The 18248-nt window shown below is 49.9% G+C and overlaps 2 protein-coding genes across 7 annotated transcripts in view; one reads left to right on the top strand and one right to left on the bottom strand.

The window, feature by feature from the left end:
* LOC135904734 (ipis-1-like) overlaps positions 1-18248 on the top strand; it is a 196699-nt gene that overhangs the window by 134853 nt on the left and 43598 nt on the right. The gene's annotated exons all lie outside the window — the stretch shown is intronic.
* The window catches only part of LOC135904733 (uncharacterized), a 61149-nt gene that overhangs the window by 13151 nt on the left and 29750 nt on the right, over positions 1-18248 (bottom strand). For all 4 annotated transcript variants that reach the window (XM_065435671.2, XM_065435672.2, XM_065435675.2 and 1 more), the window contains 2 exons: positions 11915-12062; positions 9343-9591 (listed from right to left, as the gene is read on the bottom strand). In XM_065435671.2, the coding sequence (XP_065291743.2) occupies positions 9343-9591; positions 11915-12062 (397 nt within the window). The remainder of the gene's footprint in view (positions 1-9342; positions 9592-11914; positions 12063-18248) is intronic.

Here is an 18248-nt window from a genome sequence, read left to right as displayed (position 1 = left end):
TTGTTTTCTTCTTGTGTCGCGATATCTGTGTGTGTTCTGCAAAATAATGTTGTCGGAGGTCACCAGTAAGTAAATAAATGAGTCAGGAACGATGAGTATCTTCGTAAGCGTCTTGTTTTGTGTGTCTGAATTTTGCAGCTTGACAAAAAAAAAAGACGTTTATCGTTCAGTGTATGATGATGTGCCGGCACGTATGTGAATTTGTATTGTTGCGCGAAGTACGAGTCAGTAAGACGAGCAACTTTTTAGAGGTTATATTTACAAGAGCGGTTGCAGCGCTGACCGGTTATTTTTACAGCGCGAGCCCAGTTCGTTCTTCCTCCTCTTTTCTCAAGCGATGGTGCCCACGCGCCTCGTTCAAACAATAAAGTACCACACGAGTATAGCATAATTCCCCGGCGGCAGAAGCGACGGCCCGGAGCGTCTAAATGTCATCACTGGGAGGGTGACACTGCTTCAGTCGGGTAACGTGCACGATATCATTTTACCGGGAAGCAGATGGCGCGTCAGGGGCGATCTCGTATGTGATGGGAGTCACGGCACGAAGCACTCGGTATGGGCCTGTGTAACGAGACAGCAGTTTTTCTGACAGGCCTACCTCACGCGATGACGACCATAGAAGCACCAAAGAACCAGGCGGGAAGTGCATGTCAAGGTGTCGCCGGTTCTACAAACGCTTATGACTCCGTTGGGATTTCAGAAGGCGGCGATGGGCAATTCCCGTTGCGTGGGCACAGCGGGCGATGGCGTCAAGCGCATATTCACTGGTCGGTGCCGCGTGAACAGGTAGGGTTGTGTCGAGAGGCAGCGCTGGTTCTCGGCGGAACGGAAGGAAAAATTGGGAATAACCGGCTGTGTTTTTGCGCGAGGAATTATAAGGAAAGTGACAAGCGGTAGAGCGAGGTCCCAGTCAGTGTGGTCTGAAGAGAGATATTTCGCGAGCATGTCTGTGGCAGTGCGATTGAGACAGTCCGTGAGGCCATCTGTTTGCGGGTGGTATGACGTGGATAGCTTGCACCTCGAGGCACAGGACAGCAGGTAGTCCGCGATAACTTTTGATAGCAATGTCCGGCCACGATTTTTGAGAAGTTGTTGCGGAGCTCCATTTAATAAAATCATGTCGCGTAGAAGAAAATTGGCGACATCTGTGGCGCAGCTTGTAGGAAGCGCTCGGGTGATGGCATAGCGCGTGGCGTAATCCGTGACCACAGCGATCCACCTGTTCCCAGAGGTAGAAAGGGGAAAAGGGCCAAGTAAGTCCTAACCAACCCGAAGGAATGGTTCCGTGGGGATGTCGTGTGGTTGAAGGTACCCAGCAGGGAGCGTCGATGCTGTCTTGCGTCGCTGGCCTTTCTCACATGCAGCTACGTATCTTCGAACGGTCCGAGAAATGCCTGGCCAAAAGATGCGTCCGCGGATCCGGTTGTGGGTACGTCACGCACCTAGGTGACCGGCAGAAGGAAGGTCCTGAAGTTCGTGGAGAACAGCCGAGCGGAGGCGTTTAGGGATCACAAGGAGCAATGCAGGGCCGTCGGTGTGAACGTTGGGGCGGTAGAGTACGCCATCTTGAAGTATGAATAAGCGAAGGGAACTGTCGGCAAGTGACGATTCGAGGCGGTCAATGATGATACGCAAGGACGGGGCACGGCACTGCTCGTTGGCCACATGGAGCAAAGGAAAAACGGAGAGAACGCAGGCGTCCGTGTCAGTATCAGACGTAGAGGTCGCGTCTTCGACTGGGTAGCGAGAGAGGCAATCTGCGTCCTGGTGTTGGCGTCGCGACTTGTAAGCCACTGTGTAGGAATATTCTTGTAGTGGGAGGGCCCCGCGACCAAGCCGGCCAATAGGATCTCTGAGCGACGAAAGCCAACAGAGCGCACGATGGTATGTTAGTACTTAGAAGGGCTTGCCATATAAATAAGTGCGGAATAGAGAAACAGCACAGACGAGAGCAAGACATTCGCGCTCAGTAATGGAATAGTTGCGCTCTGGAGTTGTCAGGAGACGGCTAGCGTAGGCTATAACGTGGTCGTGTCCGTGTTGGCGTTGCGATAATACGGCGCCGATGCCACAACCCCTGGCATCGGTTCAGACGTCTGTAGGTTCGGACGGGTCAATGTGGGCCAAGACAGGTGGATTGGTGTGAATCGTGATAAGGTTGAAAATGCGGCAACCTGAGGGTAACCACACGCAAAAGGCACGTCTTTGTTCAGAAATTCAGTGAGGGGTCAAGCGATTGCTGCGAAACATTTCACGAACCATCGGAAATAAGAACAGGGCCCCACAAAACTCTGGATATCTTTGACAGGCTGAGATGCAGGTAAAGCCGTTACTGCTCGAACGTTCTCCGGCTCGGGTTGTACTCCGGAAGCATCCACAAGATGGCCTAGCACTGTAATCTGTCGGCGTCCGAAGTGCCACTTCGATGTGATTCATTTGCGCCAAGTCTTGCGGAAGACGTCAAGGATAGCTCCGACGCGCTATCCTTGAGTATCAGAGAACACAAGGACGTCATCGAGGTAACAAAGTAAAGTTGACTATTTGAAACTTTGTAGCAGAGAGTCGATCATCCCTTCAAACGTGGTTGAGGCACTGCATAAACCGAACGGCATAACCTTGAATTAGTATAGAGACCATCTAGAGTGGCGAAAGCGGTCTTTTCTTGGTCTTGCTCATCGACGGAAATCTGTCAATAACCAGATCGAAGGACGATGGACGAAAAATATTTGCCACCGTGAAGACAATCAAGAGGGTCGTTGATTTGTGGTAAAGGGTAAACGTCCATTTCAATAATTCGGTTTAGGTTGCTGTAATCAACGCAGAAATGCCACCTGCTATTTTTCTTTTCGGGGAGCATGACCGTCGACGCCTAAGGACATGACGAGGGCTTAACAATGCCTCTGGCGAGCATCTTTTTTACTTCCTGCTGAATAACTTGCCTCTCTGCTATGCACACGCAGTACGGCCAGCCGTGAATGGGAACAGCATCACCAGTGTTTATCCGATGCTTAAAAAGGGACGTCTGACCAAGCGGCCGATTGTCAGTGTCAAATGTGTCGCGGTAGGAAAGCAAAAGGCGATATAGGCCGGCTGCTTCGTCAGGTGCGATGTCCGGAGCGACCATGGAACGTAATGGTCCGTCGTGATTCAAGGTATCCTGCGGGTAACCAGGAGGATCTGGAGACGTGTTGGCCTGCAAAAGCAGTAACGTGGTCGTCAGTCATTGACCGGAGCGTGGCCACCACTATGCTTCCAGGTAACACTTGCTTCGTCAAGCCAAAATTGATAACGGAGAGACACATACGATTAGCGGCAAGGGTTTCGATGGAGTGTGGCACAAAGATGTCGCGCGCCAGGAGGACATCACGAATAGGTGCGACGACATAGTCGCCATCAGGCACAGTTGCTGTTGAGGCCAATTCAACGAAGGTTAGGGCTTTTGGAGGCAAGCGAACAAACGCTGTAGTGCAGAGGGTGTTCGGTTGTTCGGGATGAACGTATGATAGAAGAGGATGCTCGAGGCACAGCGTACCGGTGGAACGGTCGATGAGAGCAGAATGCGTCGTCAGAAAGTCGAGCCCGAAGATTAGGTCATGAGAGCAACTGGTCAGCATGGTGAACAGGACTGGAACTTGGCGGCCAGCAATTCCTATTCGAGCAGTGCACATACCACTGATGGCAACAGTGGCGCCATTGGCGACACGTATGGATCTAGTGATGGCAGGTGTTAGATCTTTTTCGAGGTGACGACATAGGTTAGCGATCATTAAGGGCACTTCGCCGCCAGTATCATATAATGCCGTCAACGGAACACCATCTACGTCAACTTCAATTAAGTTCATGTTGCTGAGGAGCGTCAACGGAGGATTTGGACAGGACGAATGAGCTGCAGCACAACCTCCAAGAGCAGCACGGCCTAGTTTTCCGTCCGTCGGTTTGGCGAGGAAAAGTGGCGAGGCTGGGGTGACGCGGAGCGACTGCGCCCAGGCGACGGCGATCGCACGGAGGAGCGGCTGTAAGTGGCATCGGAAGTAGGCTACCAACGGCGAGTTGAATAAAGGCGAGCGTCAGTGTATGGGCGAGAAGCAGGGAATGAGCTCCAGTATAGCGGCATCCAGATGGTGCAGCAGTGGCGGCATACATGACGAAAGTGGTGACAGCGCAAGCAGATCGTTCGTCGTCTGGGGTTCGCCACTCAGGAGGATTGCATGGAAATAGACAATCCAATAGACAATAGGCGGCTTGGTGAGAGGTACCGTCCGGGGGTCGTGGATGAAGGCGGGCCGGACTCGCCGCTTGAATCTCACGGCGAACGATACGTGTGACGTTCTCTTGAAATGGTATTGCGGCGGTAAAAGCGGAGCAAGAGGACATGGCAGGGGTGTTCGGGAGCCGGGAAGACTGTGGGACGCCACGGAGGCTTTCGGCTACGTCGAAGCGGCGGCATTCCTTTAGGATGGCGTCGATGGTAGGAACGCCGTTATAGACGAGCGAATCCAAGGCGTTGTCCGCGATGCCTATTTGGATATGGCTCACATTGTCATACTCGGTGATGTGCTCATCGACTTTCCGGCAAAACGCGAGCACTTCCTCTATGTAGGAGACCTACGATTCGGTCGACGACTGGACGCGGGCGGCAAGCTCTCTTCGCGCAGCCTGTTGGCGACCTGACGGGTTTTAAAATAGGTCGCGAAGCCGTTCTTTGAAAATCTCTCAGCTGGAGAGGTCGATCTCATGGGTGCGAAACCAGACACGCGGTGTTTCGTCCAGTTAAGCGATCACATTGGCAAGCATGTGGTAGGGTCCCAGTGGTGGTTTTGGTTAACGCGCTCATACATGCGGAGCCATTCGTCGACGTCAATGTCATTTTGGGCGGAGAATGTTCCAGGATCATGGAGGCTAGGAACCGTAACGTGCGTTGTGGTTGTCCGCCGCAGGTGTAGGTGGCGACGGGGTGGTTCCGTCGGAAGCCATGGCTGAGATTATGATGGTGCGGTTGCTTCGAGGCTCCGTTGCGAGGACCAAGCTCCGCCGCAATGTTACGCGAAGGACGAGTCAGTATGACGAGCAACTATTTACAGGTTATATTTATAACAGCGGTTGCGGCACTGACCGGTTAGATTCACAGCGCGAGCCCAGCTCGTTCTTCCTCCTGTTTTCTCGAGCGATGGCGCCCACGCGCCTCGTTGAAACAATCAAATACCACACTCGTGTAGCAGTATTATTCATTTGCGTCCCCGTCACGAGGAACAGTTTCGAAATTTCAGAAGGCGTGAGAGCGGGCTAGTTGGTATTTCACGATGCTGCAACCTTGTCGTTATCGCCATTTTTTTGTGTTCTGTGCCCCCTGTTGCACTGGTTACATCATCAAAACTCACGATAGTTTGGAAGTAGGCTAGTAGGTGCTTTCTCCGAATGGCCCTTAGCCCAAACGACAGACCACAATATACAAGCTCAACAGATGCGCTATCAGCTGATGCTTATTCGAAGACACAGCGGACGCAGATACATGCTTGAAGGTACAAAACCAAGACACTGAGTTGCTCCGGCAGTGTGCCCCAAGTCATTAGGTAAACGCGGCTGAAGAATAAGAAATTTAACCCAAGTAAACCCACTGAAAGGGACGGAGAACAGAAGCTTGTAAAGACATGAAAACAACCAAAAATCCAACTGAAAAAGGGACAATCTACAGTGATGAATAGTACCTCCTTGTAGAAACTAACACTTTATATACTTAGAATTTCTCTCTCAAGAAACCTTTGCAGAAGTGTCCAAATGCAAGTCATACAAAGAAGACATTGAAGGTGTATAACGAAGATTTTACAACCCTGGAAAGTAAAGTTGGTTTAGTTTGGCAGCATTCGAAATCTATGGAAGATCTTGCGAACACATCACCATATTAAGCGCGCTTACTTCGCAGCGCCAAATAGTTATCCGAGCACAGTACTTCTAAACACTCACACAGATGTTCTTGCATGCTTTAGCGATGGCATTGTGTGGTTGCTTCGGGGCTCCTACACAGGCTGCGATGGTGGCTGACCAGCCTCTTACCTGTCTTCTTGCATGTTGCCTGCGTGCGTATTTTATTGGCTGTACTTTTTCTTAAAGACAATGCACAAAATAGCCCAACGACGTGTTTCACAGGCATGGCTAACATTCGATAACGACCATGCAATCATACACCACCGCTCCGCTAAAATCTTCGTGGAACTCTCTCGTTAACCGCTTTGCTGTGACACACCAACAAATGGTGCACCGACGCACACCCCCGTCCCGTGTGAATCACGCATGCCTGACAAATTTCGTGCGCGCAGTGGCCACGATATTTATTCTGCACGCTCCTTTGATCAAAGAATGGTGAACGACCTTACACGTGTCGTAATGAAAAGCCAAATTTCGAAATCATGCCCGACTCCACGCCCCAGCGATGGTTTCGTCGGATAATCAAAGCCATATCTCGAAGGCGATTTCTTTTTCAACTAAATGCGCTGGAAGTATTTGCAGTACTAGTTACGCATCACGGCCGCCACGATTTATAGACCACGTATTGGTGTGTTCGCGCAGTCTGCAATTACAGCGCTACAGATTGAACATGTTCGACGTTTCATTTTTCGCCCTAAATCGAAGTCCTGGAGCTCGGAACCCAAGAAAATGTACACGCAAAGCTCGGAAAGTTCCAAATAATTTAGCACCACAGTTTATTTACGCCAGGAGGTCTTTAAGTTCCACATCGTCATCCCGCAAAAGGCGAGCACGCGGTAGTCAGGCATTACCGCATTTCGAACTCACTCTGTCTCTCGGTCGTCTGCTAGGCTGTCACTGATTGCGCGCGCCGATGCCCGATCTGCAACATACAACGGAGCGAGCAGGAGTGAGTGCCAGATGGTCGCGAGCTACTGCCCCCACGTGACAACCTTCTGCGTGATGACGTGGTGACACACATACCGCTCTTGGGAAATGATACCGAAACTGGTGTAAAATCCATTGTGTTAAGTCATTTAGCACACCAAGATGTTTGCTCGTAATTTTACTTGCTTTTCGAGGGCCATGATCTTCACCTAAAGTGTCCGCACTCCCTTCATGACCGACAGTGCGAACGTGCCAATTTAACAAAAGTGACAGCAGGTAGTAATTTGACTATGCATTACAGCTCGTGCGATTGCTCGTTAATAAGTGATGTCCATAACACGGCGGCCATTACGTGTTTACGGCTACTGCAATCTCTCCCAGCTCTTGGAGGGCACTCACGCATACCATTCGATATTGGCTTCCTTTACTGCGAGATATTTGGGATGTGTGATTTAGACTCACGAGTATTTCTTGTCAAGAGCGCATAGTAGGGAGATGTTGTGACCAGCACGTGCGTGGAACTTGTGAAGCGTACGCGATTCATAAGAGACGCTGGAGTGGGTCGCCGCACCATTTGTCAGTGTCTCAAGGCAAAGCGGTTAAACACCTGAAGCTGCGAAGGAGAGCTCCACAGCGGTTTTCGTGTGGCAGCGGTGACTTGTACCGGCGTCGTATCGAATATATCAGCAAGGTATCTACCAGATATGATATCGATATCTCGCGATATCAAATGTCAGCGAGAATATCGGCTTGTAACGCAGCTTGCGTTGGAACCCCGAAGTCGCCGAATGACCAGGGCGTTGCTATATACGGGCAGGTGGACACCGGTGTCGGTAGAGTCAACAGCGCTTGCAGCAGGAGGAATCTGGTATAGCAAAATGCATATAAGTGTTGGGACTAGGACGTTATAAGAATAATCGGATATACAGATGTAAATGCACCGGCTATAGTGACGGGTTCGCAAAGTTTTGGGTAGATATCGGGCAATGACATACCAGATAAATAAGGTTTTCTAGGACAGGGAGAATCGTTTTATATAGCTTCGTCCTTGATGTATGACTTGCTCGAATTCGCTCACATTGGCGAAAGTTTTCGGAGAGAAATTCAGCATCTAGCCAATTACCAGAACAATTACGGGGTGGCAATACTGACGATACTAGTTGTCACAAGGGCAAATGAGCAGAACTCTACTCTGAGCTTCGCCTTTGTTCTCCAAACAACGCAAAGGAACATCATTGCGTAAGACGAAGACGAAAGAACAATCTATCTGCAGCCCAACGTTGTTCACAGTTTACTGGTCTGTTAGGGTCGCTGGCCGTTGTTTGGCGTTGGGTAATATTGTATTTTTGCTGGAGTTTTAGTGCTATCAGATATTAAATGACAATGAAGACCAGTAACATTTTGTAATTTCCTAAATCTGAGAGTCCCTACAACGTACTATTGCCTTCTGCCCTATTTGTTGCGGCAGAACAGATCTAAACAAAATCGTACACAAAATTAGGCACCTTTAGGCATGAGTCATGAGGCCCGCGCCTCATGTACTGAATCCAATGTCGGGGGCGAAGTCCTAGAGAAAAGCGGTATTGCAAACGTGTTTAATTACCACAAGGAAATAATTCTGGTACAGTGGAACGGTCGCATTGAGAGTACCCACACACAAGGCTCTTTTTAAAACACAAAACATGTATGACAGGCTAGCAGAAGGCAAATACCAGTTTATGCTGGACACTCTGCGCAAATTAGGGTTATTAACGCGATACCAGAGCTGGCATATCATATACACTTTTCGACTTCACTTTCCAGGACATGCAGGCTGCAGCGTGCACTGTGGTAATGGATGGAAGAGTTACAAGGTAGCGGCCCTCTGATTGGATTACCACGTGCCTTTAGACTGCACTTTTTCTGGTGACGTCAGCCCGCGACTGAAGGGTTTGCTAGGTTCTGCCGGCAGACTTATTTTTCAATATGTGCGGCTCTTCTCTGAAGTGACCGAGTTAACGAATTAACCGCTATGTTCCAACCATAACTGAGACATCGTTCGGGCCACTCGGCGCGCAAGAAATGTGGCGGAGCTCGGCCGAGGTTCCCGATGCTTTGAAATGTGTCTCTGACTTAGGCACACAAACCATGTTGTGAGCCGGCTACTAATATGGCACGTCGACTGTCCACGGAAAGCTGTCTAGTTTAGCCTAGTGGGTATTTGTCGACTCTGTACAGCTAAATATGCTCGAACAGTGCGTTACCTACGCGGGAGCCATTCTTGTGTCATTTATTCCACGTCGGTTCAGGTTCAGTTCGGGGTCAGACACGTTCTAAGAATGCGGATCAAGTAGGTTTTAGTTCTGAGGACCAAATTTCCGGCCCCGGTAAGGTGGTGGGTTCGAGTGTGGTTAGGCAACTTAGCCTGAAGAGGAGCGTCATGACGACGTTATAGTCCGAATACACTAATCGACATCTGCGGACGCATTTAGCACAAGAATATCACTCGTGTACCAGAGATGGATAGTCCTTGTTGGAGGCCGTGATGACGGCCGGGGGCACGGTTTTGCACTTGGACATCTCCTCGAGCCAGCCGCTGACCGATGAAATGGCGATCACGGTGTCGATCCCGGACCCCACCTCCGCGGCTTGCTTGATGGAATCCTTGTACATACTCCAGGCGGGGTCGCTGCTGTAACCGATCCCGCCGATGGCGATTACGGTTCTCTTATTTGCGTCGCCCTGTTGGACCCGCTTGAGTTCCTGCAGCGAAACGCCATTTCAATGCTAAACATTCGGCAGATATCTGCCCGGTTGGTGGGGACAAATGAATTAAAGGGAAGAAAAATTCCTAGTAAAATATTTTTAATGCAGAAGCATTCACTGGTGAGTGCACCAGCAAAACCTGTCTGTCCCCTGACGCCTGGTATCCGCAGAATAAATAGATAATTGTGCAAGTTTAGAGATGTAATCTTTATAATCATGCAATAGTAGGTGATTGGTAGCATTAGGAACAAAATTTTGAGTAAGCTTAAGTTTCGCCTTCAAAAGTGGAACGCCATTAATTTCAGAGATCCCCGACTGCTTGTCAGGCTTCCCGGCAACCGCCACTTTCTCGCGGATGCAAGGAGCCAAGCCAAGCGCGATGGTGGTGTTTAGAGGAACCGAGCGGGCGGCGCCGCTGGGAAAAGAGGTTTGTGTTTGACCTTACTCGAAACAGAATTTGAGGAACTGAATTAGTTCGGTAACGCATCCGCGCCACGTGGAGGGCCTCGGTGGTTGAGGTCCGGAATAATTTCGAGACCATCGACGTCCGACGGCGACATCGGATTTTTCGCAGCGAGTGTCCTTAACGCTGTCACTCCAAACCCAGTGCCTTTTCACTCTGTAAGGAAGGATGATCAGCGAAGCTGTGTTTGTGGGCCCCTAATGGCGAAGTGCGCCGTATCGCACCACGGTATAGCACCACGTATGGGGAGAACTTCACGCCTGCTTCACCTCCGCCGCAGGTCGGCTCGGCATCGCACTACCTGCTATATCGGCCGACGTATCGTGAGTGCTTAACGCAGGCTTCACCTCCGTCACGGATGGGCCCAGCATTTCACTGCCTGGGGGATCGGTCCACGTATGGTGAATGCTTAACGCCTGCTTCTCCTCCGCCACGGGTCGGCCCGGCATTGCACTCCCTGTGGGATCGGCCCACGTATGGTGAATGCTTAACGCCTGCTTCTCCTCCCCCGCGGTTCGGCCCGGTATTGCACTACCTGTGGAATCGGCCCACGTATCGTCAGTGCTTAACGTCTAATTCACTTTCGCCGCAGGTTGGCGCGGCATTGCACTACCCTCAGCATCGGCCCTCGTATCGTGAGTGCTTAACGCCAGCTTCACATCCGCCACGGGTGGTCCCAGCATTGCACTACCTTTGGGATCAGCCCACGTATGGGGAGTGCGTAACACCTGCTTCAACTCCTCCACGGGTCGGCCCTGCATTGCCCTACCTTCGTGATCAGCCCTCGTATGGGGAGAGCTTAATGCCTAATTCACTTCCGCCGTGGGTCGGCCCGGCATTGTACTGCATTCAGGATAGGCACACGTATAAAAATTACTGGTCTACGCGCGGACGCGATCCACCAGACTCTACCCATAGACAGCTTCGCTGTAAAAAGGTAAATCGCAAAAGAAAAATGATGTGTCAATAAAAAAAATGGCTGTGGCTTAGGTAAGGTTAAGCCCAGGATGCGAAGCATACTAGCCTTTATTTTAGTTGTTGAACCACTGTTTAGCCTGGTGAACTGCTGTTGCTTGGCTATATTTGGTTCGGCTAGACGAAGAAACAACTCATGCATTACTTCTTCGCCTTCAAGAGTGGAACGCGACAGCGTTCCCGTCGACCCGCCAAGGGGTGTAAGACAATGGGCTACAGGGCAGCGACTACGCGCCCCGCATTGGACGCGGTGAGCGTCGAGCAAAGCAGCGTTCGGCGCGGCAACGAAATGTGCGCCTGAGCAAGAGACGCATGCCTTAGAAACAGCGCGTTTCTAAGGCAACACCGCATTCACTAGAGGCGCTTTTGTACCGCTTTGAAGCGTTGTACTCGTGGCTCAGTGGTAGCGTCTCCGTCCCACACTCCGGAGACCCTGGTTCGATTCCCACCCAGCCCGTCTTGCAAGAGTTGAGCCAAAGCCACTTCTCCTCTGTCGTGACGTCACGGTGTCACGTGATTTCATGGTCACCGCCGCGCCTGAGGAGCTGGGTTGAGCCCTCGTAATATGCTTCGCATAAAAACGGTTGTGATTGCATTCCAGCTCAGTTGATCTCCAAATTAAATGCACAATTGGTTAACACATGTTCTCTTTGTAATTGTGTGACAGTAGATGACTTGTACCAATAAGTGCACATGCATAAGCTAGCTAAATAAGTAAGCAAAAGTGAAGAAGCAGCCGAGCCAGGGAGTGCTTAGGCATTCGCAGACAATTCTTAGAATTGCTATCTTCAGCATATCGCGAAATCGTTTTTGGTCATATTTTTTCTTCGCATTATTTCTAATGCCATTCGCCTGCGGCCTTTTGCGTTAAGCACGCTGTACCTTGACCAGAGCTACAGCTCCCGTTACGAGTTTTCCAAGGGTGGCGATTCTGTCGATGACATTGAGGGAGCCGTAGTGCACGATGTTCTTCGCCTGCAGCAACTTCAGCGAACCGAGCACCTTGTCCACGATGGAACTGTTCGACGCCCTGCAACAACGAGAACGGAAGTAATGATGATAGAATCGATGCATTGAGGGACGGCTCAAATTCGTGAACAGCGCTTTGGCACTTGTGTTCGCGCCTAATTTACTGGACCAATGGTTGATGTGTTGCGATAACAGATATTTTGTTTTTGTGAGCATTTGGCTTAACATACACTGTAACGGCGTGTTCGCACACACAGAGTAAAGGAAGGAGAGTTAGAAACGAAGGGAGACACGAGGACCTTACTTTTGGCTGGCGGCCCCGCCCCATTCATTTCTTTAGCGCCGAACCTTTTAACAACACACACACACACACACACACACACACACACACACACACACACACACACACACACACACACACACACACACACACACATATATATATATATATATATATATATATATATATATATATGTGCCATCCCTGGCATCATACAAGATGTGGACGTGCTCAGCAAGGTGCGCTGCAGAGACCATAGGATGTTAAGCACTCGAATTAGCCTAGACCTGAGGAGGAACGGAAGAAACTGGTACATAAGACGCCGATAAATGAGTTAGCGGTAAGAGGGAAAATAGGCGAATTCCAGATCAAGCTACAGAACAGGTATTCGGCTTTAACTCAGGAAGAGGACCTTAGTGTTGAAGCAATGAACGACAATCTCATGGGCATCATTAAGGAGTGCGCACTAGAAGTAGGTGGTAACGCCGTTAGACAGGAAACCAGTAAGCTATCGCAGGAGACGAAAGACCTGATCAAGAAACGTCAATGTATGAAAGCCTCTAACCCTACGGCTAGAATAGAACTGGCAAAACTTTCGAAGTTAATCACCAAGCGTAAGGCAACTGACATAAGGAAGTATAATATGGATAGAATTGAACATGCTCTCAGGAACGGAGGAAGCCTAAAAGCAGTGAAGAAGAAACTAGGAATTGGCAAGAATCAGATCTATGCGTTAAGAGACAAAGCCGGCAATATCGTTACTAATATGGATGAGATAGTTCAAGTGGCTGAGGAGTTCTACAGAGATTTATATAGTACCAGTGGCACCCACGACGATCGCGGAAGAGAGAATAGCCTAGAGGAATTCGAAATCCCAAAGGTAACGCCGGAAGAAGTAAAGAAAGCCTTAGGAGATATACAAAGGGGGAAGGCAGCTGGGGAGGATCAGGTAACAGCAGATTTGTTGAAGGATGGTGGGCAGATTGTTCTAGAGAAACTGGCTACCCTGTATACGCAATGCCTCATGACTTCGAGCGTACCGGAATCTTGGAAAAACGCTAACAAAATCCTAATCCATAAAAGGCGACGCCAAAGACTCGAAAAATTATAGACCGATCAGCTTACTGTCCGTTGCCTACAAAGTATTTACTAAGGTAATTGCAAATAGAATCAGGAACACCTTAGAGTTCCGTCAACCAAACGACCAGGCAGGATTCCGTAGAGGCTACTCGACAATAGACCAAATTCACACTCTCAATAGAAAAATGTGTGGAATATAACCAATCTTTATATATAGCTTTCATTGATTACGAGAAAGCGTTTGATTCAGTCGAAACCTCAGCAGTCACGGAGGCATTGCGGAATCAGGGCGTAGACGAGCCGTATGTAAAAATACTGAAAGATATCTATAGCGACTCCACAGCCTCCGTAGTCCTCCATAAAGAAAGCAAGAAAATCCCAATAAAGAATGGCGTCAGACAGGGAGATACGACCTCTCCAATGCTATTCACAGCGTGTTTACAGGAGGTATTAAGAGACCTGGATTGGGAGGAAGAATTGGGGATAACAGGTAATGGAGAATACCTTAGTAACTTGCGATTCGCTAATGATATTGCCTTGCTTAGTAACTCAGGGGACCAATTGCAATGCATGCTCACTGACCTGGAGAGGCAAAGCCGAAGGGTGGGTCTAAAAATTAATCTGCAGAAAACTAAATTAATGTTTAACAGTCTCGGAAGGGAACAGCAGTTTACGATAGGTAGTGAGGCACTGGAAGTGGTAAGGGAATACATCTACTTAGGACAGGTAGTGACTGCGGATCCGGATCATGAGACTGAAATAATCAGAAGAATAAGAATGGGCTGGGGTGCGTTTGGCAGGCATTCTCAGATCATGAACAGTAGATTGCCATTATCCCTCAAGAGAAAAGTTTATAACAGCTGTGTCTTACCAGTACTCACGTACGGCGCAGAAACCTGGAGGCTTACGAAAAGGGTTCTACTTAAATTGAGGACGACGCAACGAGCTATGGAAAGAAGAATGATAGGTGTAATGTTAAGGGATAAGAAAAGGGCAGATTGGGTGAGGGAACAAACGCGAGTTAATTGTATCTTAGTTGAAATCAAGAAAAAGAGATGGGCATGGGCAGGACACGTAATGAGGAGGGAAGATAACGGATGGTCATTAAGAGTTACGGGATGGATTCCAAGGGAAGGGAAGCGTAGCAGAGGGCGGCAGAAAGTTAGGTGGGCGGATGAGATTAAGAAGTTTGCAGGCACAACACGGCCACAATTAGTACATGACCGGGGAAGTTGGAGAAGTACGGGAGCGGCCTTTGCCCTGCAGTAAGGGTAACCAGGCTGATAATATATATATATGTATATATATATATATATTGTGACGCAGCAGTAATCACGGCGTTTATTCCGCGTCAAAAGATTCGGCGAACCGACCAAGCCCACAGCACGGGGCACACACGAGAACCAGCCCCACAAGCGATGATGAAGAAGAACCCCATATGAACCCCATATGATGATGATCGTGTACAGATGACAGAATATAGCTTATAAATTCCCACACTAATGTCCCCTCGCGCGAGAGCGGCCATCCTGGCCGCAATTCAAAGGGGCGGTGAACGTCTCGTGAAAGGCTTCATACGGGAAACGTGGACAATCTCAGCGGCGCGGCAGCGGCGGTCATTTGGAACAATAACTGGTTCCACGCGATAGTTCACTGGAGAAGTCTGCTCCAAGACTCTGTAGGGGCCGATGAAGCGAAGCTGAAACTTGTCACACAAGCCAGGAGTACGAACTGGTGTCCGGAGAAGCACTTCCTCGCCAGGGCGGAAGCACACGACGCGATGAGAGGCGTCGTAATGCTGCTTGCGGTCCTGTTGCCGTGCTTCGATGTTGAGGCGGGCGAGCTGGCGACAACGCAGAATGCGGGACACATATTCTTCGCAGGAGGAAGGACATTGATGGACAGTTGGCGCGAAGAAAGAGACGTCAAGACAGGTAGAGGGCGAACGACCATAGACAAGGTAGTATGGCGAGTAACCGGTCGTGCGTTGAACGGCGGTATTATATGCAAAGGTAACGAATGGTAAAATTGCGTCCCAGTTTCTGTGATCCGGGTCAATGTACATGGCTAACATGTCAGACAGCGTGCGATGAAATCGCTCTGTGAGGCCGTTGGTTTGCGGATGGTAACTGGAGGTAGTCTTGTGGGTGGTTCCGGAGGCTCTGAGTACTTCGTCTAGTAGTTGCGAGAGGAATGCTTTTCCACGGTCGCTCAGGAGGACGCGAGGAGCACCGTGACGCAGTATTAAGGATTGAAGTATGAATGCAGCAACTTCAGAGGCCGAGGCAGAACTCACACAAGTTGTTTCGGCGTAGCGTGTCAAGTGATCAACGGCTGTCACAATCCATCGTTTACCGGTGAGAGTCACAGGAAGAGGGCCATATAGGTCAACTCCAACGACCTCAAATGGTTGCGACGGAGAAGGAAGCGGTTGCAGTTGTCCGTTTGGAGCTGATGTAGGGAGCTTTCGACGCTGACATAAAGCGCAGGAAGCGACATACCTCGCTACACTGGCGGACAATCCAGGCCAGTAGAAGCGCCCTTTGATGCGGTCATAGGTTTTCTGGAAACCAAGGTGACCAGCAGTCATGTCGTCGTGAGAAGCCTGCAGGACATGAGCACGTAGAGAGCGTGGCAGGACAGGAACCCAGCGTTGACCGTCAGGGTGATAGACATGACGGTATAGGACGCGGTTTTCAATCTTAAATTGCGTCAGCTGCCGACGAAGGCGGGCGTTAGGCGGGCGCGAAGCTCCTTGAAGGTAGTCTATGATGCGCCGACAGTAAGAGTCGGCAAGTTGATGAAATTGGAAGGATTTGTTGTCGTGTGGAGGCATCTCGTCGACAGTGGCCAACAAGAAAGCATCTGAGGAGGGATCGAGCGAAAGCTTGTCACGGATGGTAGTTGGAGCTCCATTGCATGGTGTCGTAGGAAGCGGACAGCGAGAAAGCGCGTCTGCATCTTGGTGTTTTTTCCCGCACTTGTAGGTAATGGTAAAGTCGTATTCTTGCAAACGAAGAATCCACCGACCAAGTCGTCCAGACAAGTTCTTCAGCGTCGAAAGCCAGCATAATGCATGATGGTCTGTAACGATCGTAAAGTGGCGGCCGTGAAGATAAGGTCGAAACTTCTGCACAGACCAAATGATAGCTAGACATTCCTGCTCCGTGATGGTGTAATTCTTTTCGGCGTTTGTCAGAACGCGACTTGCGTATGCGACGACCCTCTCGCCTAAAGTGTCGTCTCGCTGTAGGAGAATGCCACCAATTCCGTGACCACTAGCATCCGTATGCAGGAGGGTAGGAGCAGCTTCATCAAAATGGCGTAGGACCGGTTCAGATGTGAGAGCGCGCTTCAGATGGGTGAACGCAGATTCACATTCGGGAGACCACACAAAGGGAACATTAGAACCCAGTAATTTGTGCAGAGGTGACGCTATTGAGGCGAAGCCCCGTATGAATCGCCGGAAATAGGAAGCGAGGCCTAAGAAACTACGCAAATCTTTGGTCTTTTCGGGACGAGGGAAGTTCTGAACTGCGGAAACCTTGTCAGGATCAGGACGAATGCCATCTTTGCTCACAATGTGACCTAGAACTTTGATCGTCTTGCTGGCAAAATGGCATTTCTTGGTGTTTAGCTGAAGTCCAGCGTTGGCAAGGCACGTGAGAACTTCATCCAGACGTTGCAGGTGCTGAGAGAAGGTTGACGAGAAAACAACAATATCGTCCAGATAGCACAGGCAAGTCTTCCACTTTAGGCCACGAAGAACGGTGTCAATCATGCGCTCGAACGTTGCGGGCGCATTGCAGAGGCCGAATGGCATGACATTAAACTCGTACAGCCCATCTGGTGTTGAAAACGCTGTTTTCTCCTTATCGTCCTCATGCATAGGTATCTGCCAGTAGCCGGAACGCAGATCGATGCTGGAGAAGTACTCGGCACCCTGCAGGGAATCCAAGGCATCGTCTATTCGCGGCATAGGGTATACATCCTTGCGCGTAATCTTGTTAAGTGCTCGGTAGTCTACACAAAATCGAACAGAGCCGTCTTTTTTACGAACCAAAACAACGGGGGAAGACCAAGGGCTAGCAGAGGGGCGTATTATGTTTCGTTGGAGCATGTCGGTGACGTTCTCGTCAATGACTTTCCTCTCGGCTAGTGATACGCGATATGGTCTACGGCGCACGATGTATGTACCATCTGTCTCTATCCGATGCGTCGTAATCGAAGTCTTTCCCAACGAAGTTGAATGCGCGTCAAAGGAAGCTTCATGTTTTTGGAGCAAAGCAAGCAATTGTTGTGACTGCGAAGGTGTCAGGTCGGAATTGATGGCAGCTGCAAGGGCTGAAGGAGATGCGGCCCGTCCGGTACAAGGACCTTCAGAAGAAGCTGGTTTAAAGGAAATAACAGATATAGACTCCGATTCAGTGGCGCAAGCCAATGTAGTGCCTTTAGGGATGAGAATCTTTTCGGATGTCGGGTTTGTAGCGTAGAGAAGTGCAGAGCCATGATCAAACCTAACCAGCCCTGATGCAAAGGCTATCCCTCTTGCAAGACAGCGTGTAGATGGCAATACGAGCACGTCGCCGCAGTCAATCACACCAGACGTGATAGTAACGATGCTTTGATGGCGAGGAGGTAACGCGGTATCTTCTGCAGCAAGGAAGTGAAGGGGTGCGGCATCTGCATGAAGTGAATAGGTCGTGTCGGTCATGTGGAGAACGCGTTGTCCACAGCAGATGGAGGCGGAGGCCGTAGAAAGAAAATCCCATCCCAATATGAGCTGCTGGGCACACGAACTTAGCACTGCAAATTGTACGTGATGTAGAAGTCCATCGATGGAAATACGAGCTGTGCACCAGGCGATAGGTCGAGTGGAGGCCCCTT

Source organism: Dermacentor albipictus, chromosome 7, assembly GCF_038994185.2.
Source record: "Dermacentor albipictus isolate Rhodes 1998 colony chromosome 7, USDA_Dalb.pri_finalv2, whole genome shotgun sequence".
Lineage (NCBI taxonomy): Eukaryota > Metazoa > Arthropoda > Arachnida > Ixodida > Ixodidae > Dermacentor > Dermacentor albipictus.
Note: the sequence above shows the minus strand (reverse complement) of the source record. Positions and strands in the feature narration are given on the sequence as shown.